The 15,817-nt window shown below is 46.8% G+C and overlaps 1 protein-coding gene across 3 annotated transcripts; it reads left to right on the top strand.

Moving 5' to 3' along the window:
* Window positions 1-3,341: 3,341 nt before the first annotated feature.
* On the top strand, window positions 3,342-12,406 carry LOC102266587 (retinol dehydrogenase 16). Of its 3 annotated transcripts, none has more exons than XM_070369953.1 (4): window positions 3,342-3,463; window positions 6,578-6,592; window positions 11,463-11,626; window positions 12,189-12,406. In XM_070369953.1, exons 1-4 carry the CDS (start codon window positions 3,342-3,344, stop codon window positions 12,404-12,406), a joined length of 519 nt encoding a protein of 172 aa, XP_070226054.1. The 3 variants fall into 3 exon arrangements, with proteins under 3 accessions (XP_070226054.1, XP_005901776.1, XP_005901777.1); XM_005901714.1 differs by lacking the exons at window positions 3,342-3,463; window positions 6,578-6,592 and adding exons at window positions 7,618-7,930; window positions 10,346-10,604; XM_005901715.1 differs by lacking the exons at window positions 3,342-3,463; window positions 6,578-6,592 and adding exons at window positions 7,618-7,930; window positions 10,346-10,604 and having other exon boundaries at window positions 11,463-11,630; window positions 12,205-12,406.
* Window positions 12,407-15,817: the final 3,411 nt, after the last annotated feature.

The following is a 15,817-nucleotide window of genomic DNA, read 5'->3' as shown; positions in this document are numbered from 1 at the left end:
TGGAGGAGCTTGGTGGGCTGCAGTCCATGGGGTCGCTAAGAGTCAGACAAGACTGAACGACTTCACTTTCAATTTTCACTTTCATGTATTGGAGAAAGAAATGGCAACCCACTCCAGTGTTCTTGCCTGGAGAATCCCAGGGATGGGGGAGCCTGGTGGGCTGCCATCTATGGGGTCACACAGAGTCGGACATGACTGAAGCGACTCAGCAGCAGCAGCCAACCCAAGCCTCCATAGGAGACCTTCCAATATCATCAGATAGGTTTGCTTCAGTCTCCTATGGGGTCACTTCTCCTTTCCTCTGGGTCTTGGTGCACATGAGATTTTGTTTGTGCCCTCCATGACTGGAGTCTGTCTTTCCCCCAGTCCTGTGTAAGTCCTATAATCAAATCCTGATGGTCTTCAAGGTCAGGTTCCCTGGGCATTCCCAGTTCCTTTGTCAGATCCCCAGGCTGGGAAGACTGATGTGGGGCTAAGAACCTTCACAACACTGGGAGAACTTCTTTGGTATTTTTCGTTCTCCCATTTGTGGGTCATCCACCAGGTGGTTATGGGATTTAATTTTATCGTGACTCTGTCCCTCCTCTGGTCTCACTGTGGCTTCTTCTTTGTCTTTGGACCTGGGGTATCTTTTTTTGGTGGGTTCCAGCATCCTCTTGTGGATGCTTGTTCAGCAACTGGTTGTGATTTTGGTGTTCTCATTGGAGGACATAAGCACACATCCTTGTACTCTGCCACCTTGAACTGGAAGCCTCTACACTTTTTATTTTATTTTTTTTTACTACAAATCTGCTGATGTTTGGCAGGGGATAGAGAGAACTTTAGTTTTTTTTCTTCTAAGTATAAATGTAAAGCATAATCATTGTGGAAACTGAGAGACATGCAGGGATTAAAACCAAACACTCTCAAAATCTCACCACCCAGATAAGTGTTGTTAATAGTTTGGTGTACATGGTCTTATATTTTGCAGATATTTATCCTTTTCTTTCTACTATATTAAAATATGTAGATTTAGAACATAAAAATTTCTTCAAAAACTTCATAAATTACCATTGAGAAAAATGCTACACATTAAAATAGCATTACTTATTAAAAAATGCTTCATGGTTTGAGACATAGTATTTCCTACCTTTTAATCACTATATTGAATGTAAACAATATCTCATAAACTTCTTTCTACCCAAGTCGTTACACTATAACCGTGTATGTTTGATTGTATCTTTTTTTTAAAAAAGATATGTTGTTTGTTTATTTATTTATTTTTGGCTGTGCTGGGTCTTTCTTTACTTGTGGAGAGCAGAGGCTATTCTCTATTCGAGGTGTGTGGGCTTCTCTTGTTTCAGATCACTGGTTTTATGGTGCACGGGCTTCAGTAGCTAGAGCTTGTGGGCTCTAGAGTACAGGCTTGGTAATTGTGGCACACGGGCTTATTTGTCCAATGGCATGTGGGATCTTTCCAGAGGAGGGGTCTAACTGGTGTTCCCTGGACTGTAAGGCAGATTCTTAACCACTGAAACAGCAGGGAAGCCCTTGATCGTTTCTTTATAACAAATGGTTGGACCATATTCATCCTACAAGTCAGGCCTGTTGCCGAGCAGGGGAGGGACTCAACTCTCCTTGTGAAACTTCTGGTTCCCTTACCCCAGCAACCTTGAATGAATGCCTGCTGCTGCTGCCCTGAGGCCTAGGGTTGCTAAGTGTAGTGTGTAGTCACTCAGTCATGTCCGACTCTTTGCGACCCTGTGGACTATAGCCCACCAGGCTCCTCTGCCCATGGGATTCTCCAGGCAAGAACACTGGTGTGGGTTGCCATTTCCCTCTTCATATATGGATACTAGCAATCTGCTAATTAAAGAAAGGAAATGTCTCAAAACTCAGAGAATGGCACCAGGTGAGTCATCCAGGGGCAAAAAATGGTTGACAATATTCTCGAAGAAAGGCAGGTTTCCATATAAATATATAGTTTCATTAACATAGATTAGGAGAACAAGGTATCAGTATAACATACGGCTTTGTCAAGTCGGTTCTGAGCCTTTGGGGGAACCGACTTGAAGACAGAGTCGAGGGTAAATACATGGTATGTTAGCACGGCTTAAGACAAACATTTCCATAAGAAAGATGCATGGGTTAGCTCAAGGCTTAAGAAAAGTTAAGTTCAGGTGGAACCAGGTGTCACTATGGCAACAGAATTTTAAGAGAAACTTGTTTATAAATTTCTATAGAGAAGGGGAAAAAATATAACACTTGTTTGTTTCCTCCTGCCACTTAAGAGAGAGATAAAAAAATGTCTGACACTTGCAGCCTATTTCCTCCGTTTGGAGACCCCTTGCCCTCCGGCCTGTTACCCTCAAACTGTTGGAGGAGTTATGTGTGAGTCCTGCCAATACCCATCCCAGCATCTGAGAAATCTCACCATTGCCTGTGTCCCCTCATTCTCTTTGAGTCCCCCTCTTTGCCTCAGACACTCCAACTGCTCTTCTGAACACCTTTCTGGTCCAAAGAACCACTGTTATCAGGAGAGACCTTATTTTCTTTTGCCTTCTCCTTCTGTTCCTAGAGAGGCTGAGGGGACTTAGACTTTCAGGAGGGAATTCTGTGAGCTGAGTCAGAGGAGGAAAACAGGTCAGAGGCTAAACCCAGCTGCCCAAGGTCCCACAGCCAGTTGGAAGCAGAGCTGGGTTTGAAGTCAGGTGACTTGATTTCACTGTGTTCCTTTTATAAGAACAATGAATCCAGGTCCCAGAGATAAATAATATAAATGTAAGAAGATGGCTGTGATCCATGAAATCTGGGATGTAAGGGTTCTACATGTATGGGAGTAGAGGTGGGGAGGGGAGTTGTGGCTGGAAGGAAATAAAAAAGAGTAGGAAAACCAGGAAAATGAGATTGGGTAAACTACTGTCATCCTTAAAGGGTTGTTTTGCAAGTGCAAAGTCATATGGTAGAAATGGGTCAAGTGTATTAAAAAAATAAAAAACGTGTTGGGGCCAGAATTTATATTAATAGTAGTCACCAAAGAGAATGAACAGGATAAGCCTGAGGACCCCATGCCAGATAGCCTGGAGCCTGACTGGCCACCCAACATCATATGTGTTCTTAATTCCTCCTGTCTGAACACTAGCCAGATTCTAGTTTCACCCTAGCCTCTGGGTGTCTGTCCCCTGCAAAGCCATGTGGCTGAACCTGGTAGTGTTGATGGCCTGTGCTATCTGCCCTGGTACTGAGAGAGGCAGATGGTTAGCCAACTCCAGGACAAGTTTGTCTTCATCATGGGCTGTGACTCGGCCTCAGGAACCTGCTGGCCAGGCATTGGACCTACGAGGCTTGAGGATCCTGGCAGCATGTCTGATGGAGTTTGGGGTCGAGCAGCTGAGGAACCAGACATCAGGCAGACCAGAGAAGGGAATCCAGCACGTTACAAAGACAGAGAGCAATGCTGCAGCAGCCCCGTGGTTGAAGGAGTGTGTGTGGAATACATGGTTCCTGTCTCTGTGAAGGGGAGTCCACTTGACAGCTCCAGGGAGAAGATTCCAAGGTTCTCAGGATGTGAAGTCCTACCTGTCTTCTTCACCTTACTCAGCTGACCAGAGGAGCCTCTTCCATCCCCAACCCCCACCTCCTGACCTAGAGGCTCTGTAGTTTGGGGGAGAGTTTTCCGTGATGAGAATGTGCCTTGCAGACTTCCTGTCTGGCATACCCTCCTCTCAGCAGAAGGTCTGAGTTTCTTTTCTTTTTTTTTAAATTTTATTTTATTTTTAAACTTTACAATATTGTATTAGTTTTGCCAAATATCGAAATGAATCTGCCACAGGTATACCTGTGTTCCCCAACCTGAACCCTCCTCCCTCCTCCCTCCCCATACCCTCCCTCTGGGTCGTCCCAGTGCACCAGCCCCAAGCATCCAGTATCGTGCATCGAACCTGGACTGGCAACTCGTTTCATACATGATATTATACATGTTTCAAGAAGCTGAGTGAGCAGGGTGATCAGGTCAGACTTCCTGGAGGAGATTTTGGTTGGAAGGTGCATGGCTGGCTGGGGGCAGGGCTGGAGCTGGGCTGTGTTCTCAGCCCTTGATCATGATCTTGCTGGTGACCCGTAGTCATCCTACCTGGGGCTCAGTGTCACCTAATTTCAGTGATGACACTGAGCTCTGAAGCCTTCATTAAAGAAGGTCAGAAAATTACTATGGGGTCACTTTCTCTCTTTTTTGTTTTTCTCTTTGTGTGTGTATGTTTGCTTTTTTCCACAATTTTTACGTATCATAGAGTAAGAAAGAACTATAATTTCTTTCATTCTAGAATACATGTAAAATATGATTATTGTGGAAAATGGGAAAAGTACACAGATTAAAACCTACAGTGACACCAATCACACCACGACAGATATGAACTGATAACGTTTTTCATATCCATGTTACATTCTGCCTTTAATGTGTAGTCTAATTTTCCACGGAGAAGGTAAGCAATTTTACACACATAAAAATTTCTTCAAAACAAAATAAATAATGATTAAGAATATTATACACTTTAGAATAGCACTGCTTAGTCACAAGTACATCATGCAATAAATGTAATTCGTTCCTAGATGTTATTCACTGTATTCGACATAAATGATATCATGGTAAACTTCTTTCTAACCACTTCCCTACACTCTAATCACAAGTATTAACTTGATCTTTGGTCAAATATGGTGGGAGATATACATTCCTTCAAGTGCAGGGTTGGAACTGAGCAGCAGACAGACTACATCTGTGTGCTAATAATTCTAACAGCTTGTACCCAACTCCCATGACTCTGCTCTTGGCTCTGAATTCTGTTAGGTGATTAGTCTTTAAGCTCTTGGTATTTGTCTTTGTGTCTCACAAACAGGTTCCATGAATCTGGGTAACCTGTGAACTGCGGGTAAAGGGGCAGAGTGGCCTCCTGTGGGTGGGAGGAGAGGGTGGATTTTTCTAGGGCAAAGTATATCAATTTAGGGGGAGGCAGGTTAATAGAGGCAGGTGTGTGCCCCTGACAGACTACGCTTGAATCCCCAGATTCCTATAGAAGTAAGCTCAGTTTTGATGTGGTTGTTTCAAGGCCAGGCCTAGAGGTCAATACCACCTATCAACAAGTTCCCCAAACCTGAGGTGTCAGGTCTGTTCTACCAAACGAATCTGCACTCAGCCTTTACTCACCTTTTTGTTTTTGTCTTTTATCCATGTTTCTTTTCTTCCTCTGCCTTCTTCATTGTCCCTCTCTGTTTTCCTCTCTTTCCCTCATATTAGGTGTTGTGCACTCACTCCTGAAGGTTTCAGGTGATCTGAAAATGCAAGGGAATATTTATCAGGACTGCAAAGACAACATGAACATGGCCCCACCCATCAGAACAAGACCAAGGTTCCCCCTCAGTCAGTGTCTCCCATCAGGAGGCTTCCATAAGCTTCTTATCTTCATCTCTCAGAGGGCAGACAGAATGAAAACCACAATCACAGAAAACTAATCAAACTGATCACATGGAACACAGCCTTGTCTAACTCAATGAAACTATGAGGCATGCCCGTGTAGGGCCACCCAAGACAGATGGGTCATGCTGGAGATTTCTGACAAAATGTGGTCCACTGAAGAAAGGGAATGGCAAACCTCTTCAGTATTATTGCCTTGAGAACCCCATGAACAGCATGAGAAGGCAAAAAGATAGGACACTGAAAGATGAACTTCCTAGGTCAGTAGGGGCCCAATATGCTACTGGCGAAGAGTGCAGAAATAATTCCATAAAGAATGAAGAGACAGAGACAAAGTGAAAACAACGCCCAGCTGTGGATGTGATTGGTGATGGAAGTAAAGTCCGATGCTGTAAAGAACAATATTGAGTAGGAACCTGGAATGTTAGATCTATGAATCAAGATAAATTGAAAGTGGTCAAAAGGAGATGGCAGCAGTGAACATCCACATTTTAGGAATCAATGAACTAAAATGGACTGAAGTGGGTGAATTTAACTCAGATGACCATTGTATCTACTATTTTGAGCAAGAATCTTTTAGAAGGAATGGGAGTAGCCCTCATAGTCAACAAGAGTCAGAAATGAATTACTTGGGTCCAATCTCAAAGATGACAGAATGAACTCTTCGTTTCCAAGGCAAACCATGTGATATCACAGTAATCCAAGGCTATGCCCCAGCCAGAAATGCTGAAGAAGATGCATTTGAATAGTTCTATGAAAACCTACAGGACCTTCTAGAATGAACACCCAAAAAAGAAGTCTTTTTCATCACAGGAGACGGGAATGCAAAAGTAGGAATTCAAGAGATACATGGAGTGACTGGCAAATTTGGCCTTGGACTACACAATGAAGCAGGGCAAAGGCTAACAGGGTTTTGCCAAGAGAATGCACTGGTCATAGCAAACATCATCTTCCAACAACACAAGAGAAGACTCTACGCATGGACATCAACAATTGGTCAATACCGAAATCAGATTGATTATATTCTCTCGGTATATAGATAGTTGTGAACCATGAAACCAGATGTGTAAGGGTTCTAATGTATGGAGGTGGGGGTGGAGAGGAGAGAATTGGGTAGAGGGAAACTGGGAGGAGAGGGAGGACCAGGCTTAGGTGGTTGGGAAAACTATTGTCATCCGTAAGAAGTTGTGTTGAAAATACAATGGCTTCGATTAGAAATGGGGTAACTGTACCAAAAAGCGTTGTAGTGAGAAGGAAAAAAGAGGAATGAGTGTTTCTCTTTTCCTTTCCTGAGAACAAAGAAGATAAAACAGTAGCAGGCCTCAACATTCCTAGCTTTTTTTTCACTTTAACTGTTTCTAACCCTGTATGTCCGTAACTAAGGTTGCTTTTCTGCCCCAAATTCATTAGGAGCTACAATTCACATGTTTCCTTTGACTCTATGCTAAATACATCCCCTACTTGCTGTTTACCCTTACAACATCCTTCCCCTTGTAGTTCCATATCAGAAAGAAGGCCACAGAGCTACCGAACTGCCAGACTCAATTACTGGGTTATTGACACTAGTTCATGACTATCTTTGAAGTAATGCATGAGGAGGAAATCAAGATCCTATCGCCTTTGTTGCTCATCACTGACTCCTGACTGTGAGCCCTTGCCTTACGTAAGCCCCTACACTCCTCATCGAAGAAAGCAATGGCAACTCACTCCAGTACTCTTGCCTGGAAAATCCCATGGGCGGAGGAGCCTAGTAGACTGCAGTCCATGGGTTCACGAAGAGTCAGACACAACTGAAGTGACTTAGCAGCAGCACACTCCTCATGGAGTGGGAGTGGGAGGGCACAGTACTTGAGGCATGAGCCTACTGTGTTCCCCTCTCCATTGGCTGAGAGTAAAAGCCGCCTTTCTATTTCCTCTAAATTCTGTCCGTATTTTTCATTCGGCTTCTGTGGACAGAGAAGGCCAAATTTTGGCCGGCAACAAGAGTATGCTTTGGGGTTCGAGTCAGTAATACTCACTGAAGAGGATAAACAGGAAAATCTTGAAAACTCCTTGCCAGAGAGCGTGGAAGCTGGTTGGCCAGTCATAATCCTGTGTTCCTAATTCCTCCAGTCTGATCACTAGTTAGTCTATTCCACCCCAGCCTGCGTGTGTCTGTCCCTGGCAAAGCCATGTGGCTTTATCTGGTGGTCCTTGTCATGCTGTACTACCTCCTGCGCTGGTACCGGGAGAGGCAGGTGGTGAGCCACCTCGAGGACAAATTCGTCTTCATCACGGGCTGTGACTCAGGCTTTGGGAATCGCCTGGCCAGGCAGCTGGACCAGAGAGGCTTGAGGGTCCTGGCTGCGTGTCTGACAGAGCAGGGGGCCGAGCAGCTGAGGAACCAGACATCAGACAGGCTGCAGACGGTGATCCTGGACATCACCAAGACTGAGAATGTCACTGCAACCACCAATTGGGTCAAGGAGCGTGTAGGGGACAGAGGTAACACCCAGATTTCTTGTTTGTTTACTTCTCTCTGTGTGAGGGCACTGGTTGTCAGCTCCCTGGGGAAGATTCCAAGGCATTTTCCTGGATTTGAAGTCCCACCTGTCTTCACCTCACCCAGCTGACCAGCGGAACCTCCTCCACTCCCCACACCCACCACCTGACCTTGAGGATCTGCAGTTTGGGGAGAGATTTCCCTGATGAGACTGTGTTCTTGCAGACTACCCGTCTGGTGTCCCCTCCTTTCTCAGCAGAAGGTCTGGGTTTCTTGCTGCTGAGTGAGCAGGGTGATCAGGGTGGACTTTCTGGAGGAGGAGTGGAGGAGGAGTCTGGCTGAAAAAGTGCTTGAGGTGGGGGAGGGGGGCGTGGTTGAGGGGCTGGAGCCCAGGACTGGAACTGGGCTGTGGTCTCAGCTGTTGATCATGTTCTTGCTGGCTACCCATTGCAGTACCTTTTGGGTTTAAATGTCACCCGTTTGGGGGGATGACACTGTGCTCTCAAGACTTGTCAGAAAAAGTCAGAAATCTACTATGGGGTCACTTCCGCTCTCTCTGTCTCTTTTTTCAGTTTTTCTTCTTCTGCATTTTCTTTTTATTACAATCGTCCCAAGTTTTGAAAGGGAAGAAAAGAACTTTAATTTCTCTTATCTTACTACATGATCATTGTGGAAACTCAGGAAAGTGTAGGGATTAAGACCAAACACTCTGAAACAAGTTCCTCCCCCCAAAATAAGTAATGTTAACATTTTGAGGTACATAGTCTTCTGTTTTCATGTGTTAGTATCTTTTTCTTTCCTCTGAATAAGTATATGTAGATTTAGAACATTTCAAAAATTTCTTCAAAAACATCATAGGTTATGATTGAGAAAATACTATACTTTTAAATAGCATTACTTATGAAAAAGTACTTTATGGTATGATACATAATCATTTCCTACCTTTTATTCACCATAAATGATAACTCAATAAACGTCTTTTTACCCAAGTCCCTACACTATAACCATGTATATCGATTATGTCTCTGATAGCAAACGGTTGAAGAATATTCTTCCTACAAGGTAGCCGTGTTTCTGAGCAGAGGAGGAACTCAGCTCTCTGTGGATATTTCTGGCAGTCCTACCCCAGCAACCCTGAATGCCTGCTCTTGCTGCCCTGAGGCTTCTGGTTACTGTGTTTACCCTAAATAAAACCTTGAGATTGTCTCCATTCGTCCCACCCTCTCCTTCCCCACTGTGTTCACAAGTCTGTCCTCTATGTCCCTGTCTCCACTGCTGCCCTGCTAATGGGCTCATCAGTACCAATATAAATTACCGTATGTCAAGTGGGAAGCCAGTGGAAATTTGCTGTATGATGCAGGGAGCTCAGATCAGGTGCTTGGTGACCACCTAGAGGGAGGGGATAGGATGGCAGGTGGGAGGGAGCTTCAAGAAGGGAACTTTTGTATACCCATGGCTGATTCACACTGAAGTATCGCAGAACCAGCACAATATTAACCTTCAATTAAAGAAATTATCTTTCAATGAAAACTTAGGAAAAAAAAGAGCAAAAAAAGAAATCCTTAGGATTGTGCCTTTGATTCCCGCAGCGTAGTTTCCTTCAAGCTGGTGAATCTTTCCCGAGGAGATGGGCTAGAGTGATCTCTTATATGAGTGGGAGGACAGGTAGGGTTTTCTAGGGTAGAGGGTGAACTCTGTGTTCTGTGGGTGATGGGTAAAGAGAGGGAGCCCAGCCTCCCCTCCAAATACCCCATGTAATCCCCCAGATTCCTACAGAGACATGACTCAGTATTGATGGGGGTGTTTCAAGCCCAGGCTCTAGAGGTCAATACTAGGCCTATCCACAATTTCCCTCCAAACCAGGATTCAAGTCTTATTTATCCACACAATCTGCATCCATACTATACTCATATTTGTTTTTGTCTTTTATCCAATGTCTCTTTTTTGTCTCTCTTGCCCTCACTCTCTCGCTGTCTCTCTCTGTTTCCCTCTCTTTCCCTTATATTAGCTGTTAACCACTCAGTCCTGGGGGGTCAGAAAATCTGAGCAGCTAGGGAATATTTATCATGTCTGCAAAGAGAACAGGGACTGTGAAAGACACAACTTCACCCTCTGAGTTAGAGACTGTAGACACACAAGTTTTCCTCAAGCTCAATACTTCCCTTCATCAGCTCTGGGGTGCTAGTTCCTTGTCACCAGGCAGTAGGCGGGGTGTGAAGACTGAGTCAAGAGGGAGCACACCTTCTGTCCTCCCACTGCTCACAGGGTCTGGACTCTCCAAACCCCCAGGAGCATGTTGGTCTCTGCTCCCACCCCTCTCCTAAAGTCCTTCCGGGTTGGAGGGTGAATGGTACCATGGCCCAGTCCTCTCTCCTGGGCCCAGCACACTGTTGTCCTTTTGTCCTCACTCTTCCCAGGTCTCTGGGGTCTGGTGAATAATGCTGGCATTTGCACACCCACGGCACCCAACGAGTGGCTGACCAAACAGGACTTTGTGAAGGTTCTGGATGTGAACCTGTTGGGGGTGATTGACGTGACGCTGAGTCTGCTGTCCCTGGTGCGGAAGGCGAGGGGCCGTGTGGTCAACGTCTCCAGTGTCTTGGGCCGGGTGTCTCTCAGTCCTGCAGGCTACTGCATATCCAAGTACGGTGTGGAGGCCTTCTCAGACTCTCTCAGGTAATGGCCTGGGGTGGATGCCCTTCTGTTTTGCTTCTGTGCGCTGAGCCAGAAGCTGGGGGATGGGGGTTGGCAGGGAGTGGGGCGGAGGTTCTGCAGAGATTTTCATACATCACATATCTAATGGCTCTTCCTTCCAGGTCCCTCTCCCTTACTCTGTGTATGTCTTTCACTGGGAAGCACCTTCCTATGTTTCGCACACCCAGTTGTTCCTTGACCTGTAGAGTTTGATTCAACTTATCCTGCCTTACAGGAGGGCCCACGGTCAGAAATTATTGGAGGCACAATAATGGATAGATTTGCCTGTGCAGGCCTTCCACGTGCTCAGCTGCTGTGGTATTTAGGCTCTCGGAGCCGTGGCGGGAAGTGTACTCCTTGAAGCAATTAGTTAAGGAAGCCACCTAGTCAAATCAGTGGTAGAGACTACTGGCTGAGGAGAGAGGGTGGCTCTGATGTGTAGAAGCTCTGTCCACAGGCAGGTGGATACTCCTTAGAGGACAGAGGGGATACTGGGGTGGGAGAGGGGAGACAGGAGGCGTGCACTATGGAAAGACACAAAGTGCAATGTGGTGCTTTTTGGGGGGAGAGGAACAGGAGGAGGCGGGATTTCAGTGATGCTCTGCAGCACAGTTGGTAGGATGTAGAGCTGATGGGCATGTGGTGTTAAATAACTGGGGAAATGGTCAAACTTGGTAGAGAAGCACTAACATCACCATGAGATTCTCTCCCTGGCTTCTGCATCTCACAACTTCTGAGAGCTCCCAGCCCATCTCACCCACTCCTGTACTGGTCCCTGACTGTTCTTTCATGCTCTACTTGAACGACCTCTCAATTCCTTACCCTTTGTCTTGTCCACAGAAGGGAGCTCTCCTACTTCGGAGTGAAGGTGGCTATGATTGAGCCTGGTTACTTTGTTACCAATATGACCCAAGATGAAGGTTTTATTGGATACCTCCAGGCATTGTGGAATCGGGCCAGCCCAGAGCTGAAAGAACTCTATGGAGAAAACTTCCCTGCTGACTGTGAGTGAGCTGTGGTCCTTGGGGAGAGAAACCAACTCTTGTCTGGAAGCCTGGGTCCATCATTAATGCCTTGTCTAGTCTCAGGTCCACCCTCCAGGCTCTGAGTCCCCCCACACTATGGGGACATGAGCTCATCTCCAGGGTCCCGTGTGGTCAACTGATGACAGAAGGAAAGGATCCAGGCTTGGCAGACCAGAAGGCCAGTTTCTCTTACAATATTCTTTTATTTGGGAAAGTAACTGAAGTCATAGAGTGATGCCACCCATGGAATCATGGCAAGCTGGTGTTAGAACCACCTTGTTTCAGATGCCTCAATTTCTTATTTCTAGTGTTTTTAGAGATCTTCGGATTATGTAGTATATCTACAGGATGAGCTCTAGAGTAGGCTTACTTAGTGTGGATAGAAATATGGGGGTGTTTGGACACTTTTCAGTGAAATCAATTGATTTAATATGGAGGATGATTTTGGGAGAAAAAGGAATTTTTAGAAACTTTGAAGTTGATCTGGAATTGGGAGGGTTGGAAAATGAGAATAACTTAGATGGTGTCTCCTTCTGGACAGTCTTGAAGACATTGAGTTTACTGAAACCACGGTGGACTCAGAATCTGTCCTTGGTGACCGACTGCATGGAGCACGCCCTGACTGCCTGCCACCCCCGCACCCGATATTCAGCTGGCTGGGATGCCAAGTTCATCTACCTCCCCATGAGCTACCTGCCCAGCTTCCTGGTGGATCTCATAGTGTACTGCTATTACCCTCAGCCTGCTAAGGCCCTGTAACCCAAGACTGGGGTGCATGATAGGGGATAGTTGGGTGCTGGGTGGAGATAGGGTGTATGGGGGAGGGAAATAGAGTGGACAGGAGGCTTCTCATATCCCCAGGACACCCATCTCACCTTGCTTGCCACCTCCACCCCAGGCTTCTCTTGGGACATTGCTTAGGATTCAGAGGTATTACGAAGAAAGACACAGGTTTTGTGGCTGAGGATCTTGAGTCAGGAGTTCAGTCTCCCTTTTGTTCCTTGTGCCTTATGACCCACATCCAGCTGTGCAAAGCCATATTTTGGGGAGGGTATGAGTCACTGGGGGTTCCAGTCCCCCTTGCTTTGCCTGTGTCCACCTCTTCACAGTATCTTTGCTATATCCAGTCTCCTTCTTCCCCAGGATAGAAATGGGCAGGGGAGATAAAGGCCTTCTGGTAAATGCCTGAAGGTATCTGTTGACAGTGGAAGGTGACCAAGCCTGACCCATCAGCCTAGTGCCAACTCAGTAAACCTCGGCCAGAATAGGATCCTGAAGAGGAAATAAAGGCAAGAATTTCCATTGATTATCTTTTTCCTCAAAATTATAGTAGAACATTTCAACTACTCGAATGCATGCCAGAGCTTCATGCTTAATCTGAAGACTCCTGATTTTCAATTTATTATTTATACACACACATACATAGCCAGTCTCACAAAACCAACTAATATCAAATAAAGCGTCATTGATTCACTTTATGCCTTGGGCGTATGTGTTCAGGAAGTTTGGACTCATCCCCAGGACTCCTCTCCAGAATGTAGAGAGCTTGTGAGGTTACTAGGCCCTGGTCATCCTGCTGGTCCTACAAGTGGTGGGGGCAGGGCTTCACTGAGATGGGTTCCATGGGCAACTGTGTGGACTGTCACTCAAGGGCCCTATCTCAGACAAAACAGAATAGCAAATGCATTGAAAACAAAGTGCAGTGGATAATAACCTGCAGGTGGCAGGGGTTTAAACCCTGGTCCCTGATGATTCCACATGCCACAGAGCAACTAAGCTCATGTGCCACCACTACTGAGTATGGGTTCCTAGAGCCCTTGAGTCACAAATACAGAGCCCGTGTGCTATAAGTACTGATGCCCGTGGGCCTGGAGCCTGTGCTCCACAAGGGAAACCACAGCAATGAGAAGCCCATGCACCTCACCAACAAGTAGCCCCTGCTCCCTGCAACCAGAGAAAACCCATGGAAAGCAAGAAAGATCTAGATCAGCAAGAAAAACAAGTGCAATGCACACCATCCTGAGCCCTCAGCCTGGACATTCAGAGATCCCCAATCCTCCCCTTCCGGAATGCCTTCCCTGGGGGCAGAGCCAGGTCTGGTCTGATGGACATGAGCAGCGGCTGGAACCCGTGCCAGAGTCCACACAGCACCCACCAGGCAGTCTTCCTCTTCCTCCCCTTGGCCGTCCTGGTGGTTTTGGAGATAAGGTTCAGTGACTCCCCACCACGAATATCATCTCTTCCCAGAATCAGACACTTAGGACCTGAAGGCAGGCTTTGTCTGTCCATTCTGGAAGCTCACTCCAATAGGGGGACAGCAGACAGGTGGGGCTGCAAACAAGGTTGCACAATTAGCCCTCACTCGTGGCCCCTTCCAGCCCCTTTTGTTACCTAAGCCTCTCTCTCTTCGGAGGACTCATCCTGGGTGGAGATGAGTGGATGGGTGTGGAATGCCCTGTGTCTTGACTGCGGTCCTCTTGAGACTGGGAGAGTGCCACCAGGGGATGACAGCCCTGCTCCCGAGCGTGTAGGCTTGACAGCTGCTGACTTGGAATGTGGCCACCCTGCAGCACCCAGGACAAGGATGCAGAGATTTTTGTCAGTGAGTCTCCCTGAAAGATTTCTAGTTCTGGGCCTTGCAACTCCCAGGTGAGTGAGAGTCACCCCAGCCTCCTGTCTCTTCCTGCTCTCTTCCGACCTCCCTGTGGTTGTTCCCAGCCTGAAGCTCCTGAGACCCCCACAACCACCGTATTACTTTCAGGATTCACGAAAGGAAAGCTGATCGTGTGGGGGCTGGGATGTGTCTGGTGCATGGCCCCTTGGGAATTTATGGTTGAAGAAATTCGTGTTCACTGAGAAAAAAATCTCCTGTTTCTTTCAAGTAATAAAGTCATGACTCTACCCCTTAGTAGGGTTTGTGTTTGTCTAAGATTTTCATGGCTCCCTGGCTTCCTGCCAGTTTCCAGGGCACATCGTTCATCCTTAATTGTCTCTGCATTACTATTACCAATTCCCACCTGAGGGACAAAAATTTCAGAAAGACAGTCTGCCCCTTGCAGGTAGCTGCTGCTTCTAAGTCACTTCAGTCGTGTCCAACTCTGTGCGACCCCATAGACGGCGGCCCACCAGGTCCCCCCTCCCTGGGATTCTCCAGGCAAGAACACTGGAGTGGGTTGCCATTTCCTTCTCCAATGCATAAAAGTGAAATGTGAAAGTGAATTCATTCAGTTGTGCCTGACTCTTAGCGACCGCATGGACCACAGCCTACCAGGCCCCTCCGGCCATGGGATTTTCCAGGCAAGAGTACTAGAGTGGGGTGCCATTGGCTTCAGTTCAGTTCAGTTCAGTTGCTCAGTCGTGTCTGACTCTTTGCGACCCCATGAATCGCAGCACGTCAGGCCTCCCTGTCCATCACCAACTCTCTTCACTCAAACTCATGTCCGTAGAGTCGGTGGTGCCATCCAGCCATCTCATCCTCTGTCATCCCCTTCTCCTCCTGCCCCCAACCCCTCCCAGAATCAGAGTCTTTTCCAATGAGTCAACTCTTCGCATGAGGTGGCCAAAGTATTGGAGTTTCAGCTTTAGCATCAGTCCTTCCAAAGAACACCCAGGACTGATCTCCTTTAGAATGGACTGGTTGGATCTCCTTGCAGTGCAAGGGACTCTCAAGAGTCTTCTCCAACACTACAGTTCAAAAGCATCAGTTCTTCGGTGCTCAACTTTCTTTACAGTCCAATTTTCACATCCATACATGACCACTGGAAAAACCATAGCCTTGACTAGGCAGACCTTTGTTGGCAAAGTAATGTCCCTGCTTGCCTTCAGTAACCTGAAATTCTGAATCTGTCTTCCTCTCAGAGTTTGTTGACTGCTGGGATGAGCTCCAGGGGCATCTGAGCCTCTGTGTCCTTGGGGAAGCCTCTCCTTCCACCCATTGCCCGTCATTTTTCCTGACTTGGCAGTCACAGCTGTGATAAACGTGGGTGATGAAAGTGATAAACGCACTGACCCCAGCTCCTTCTGTCCCTGTCCCTCTCACCAGCTCCACGGCCCTGGTGGCTCACCCCTTGTTCCTGGATGATATCCCCCCTCCACATAGATGTTCTGGGGTCTAGTCTTGGGTCCTTTCTTCAGTCCCCCGAGGGGTCAGCTTCCTTCTCCTCTCCACCA

The sequence above is a fragment of the Bos mutus genome, chromosome 5, assembly GCF_027580195.1.
Source record: "Bos mutus isolate GX-2022 chromosome 5, NWIPB_WYAK_1.1, whole genome shotgun sequence".
In the NCBI taxonomy this organism is placed as follows: domain Eukaryota; kingdom Metazoa; phylum Chordata; class Mammalia; order Artiodactyla; family Bovidae; genus Bos; species Bos mutus.
The sequence above is the reverse complement of the archived record's forward strand: the minus strand, read 5'-3'. Positions and strand labels throughout refer to the sequence as shown.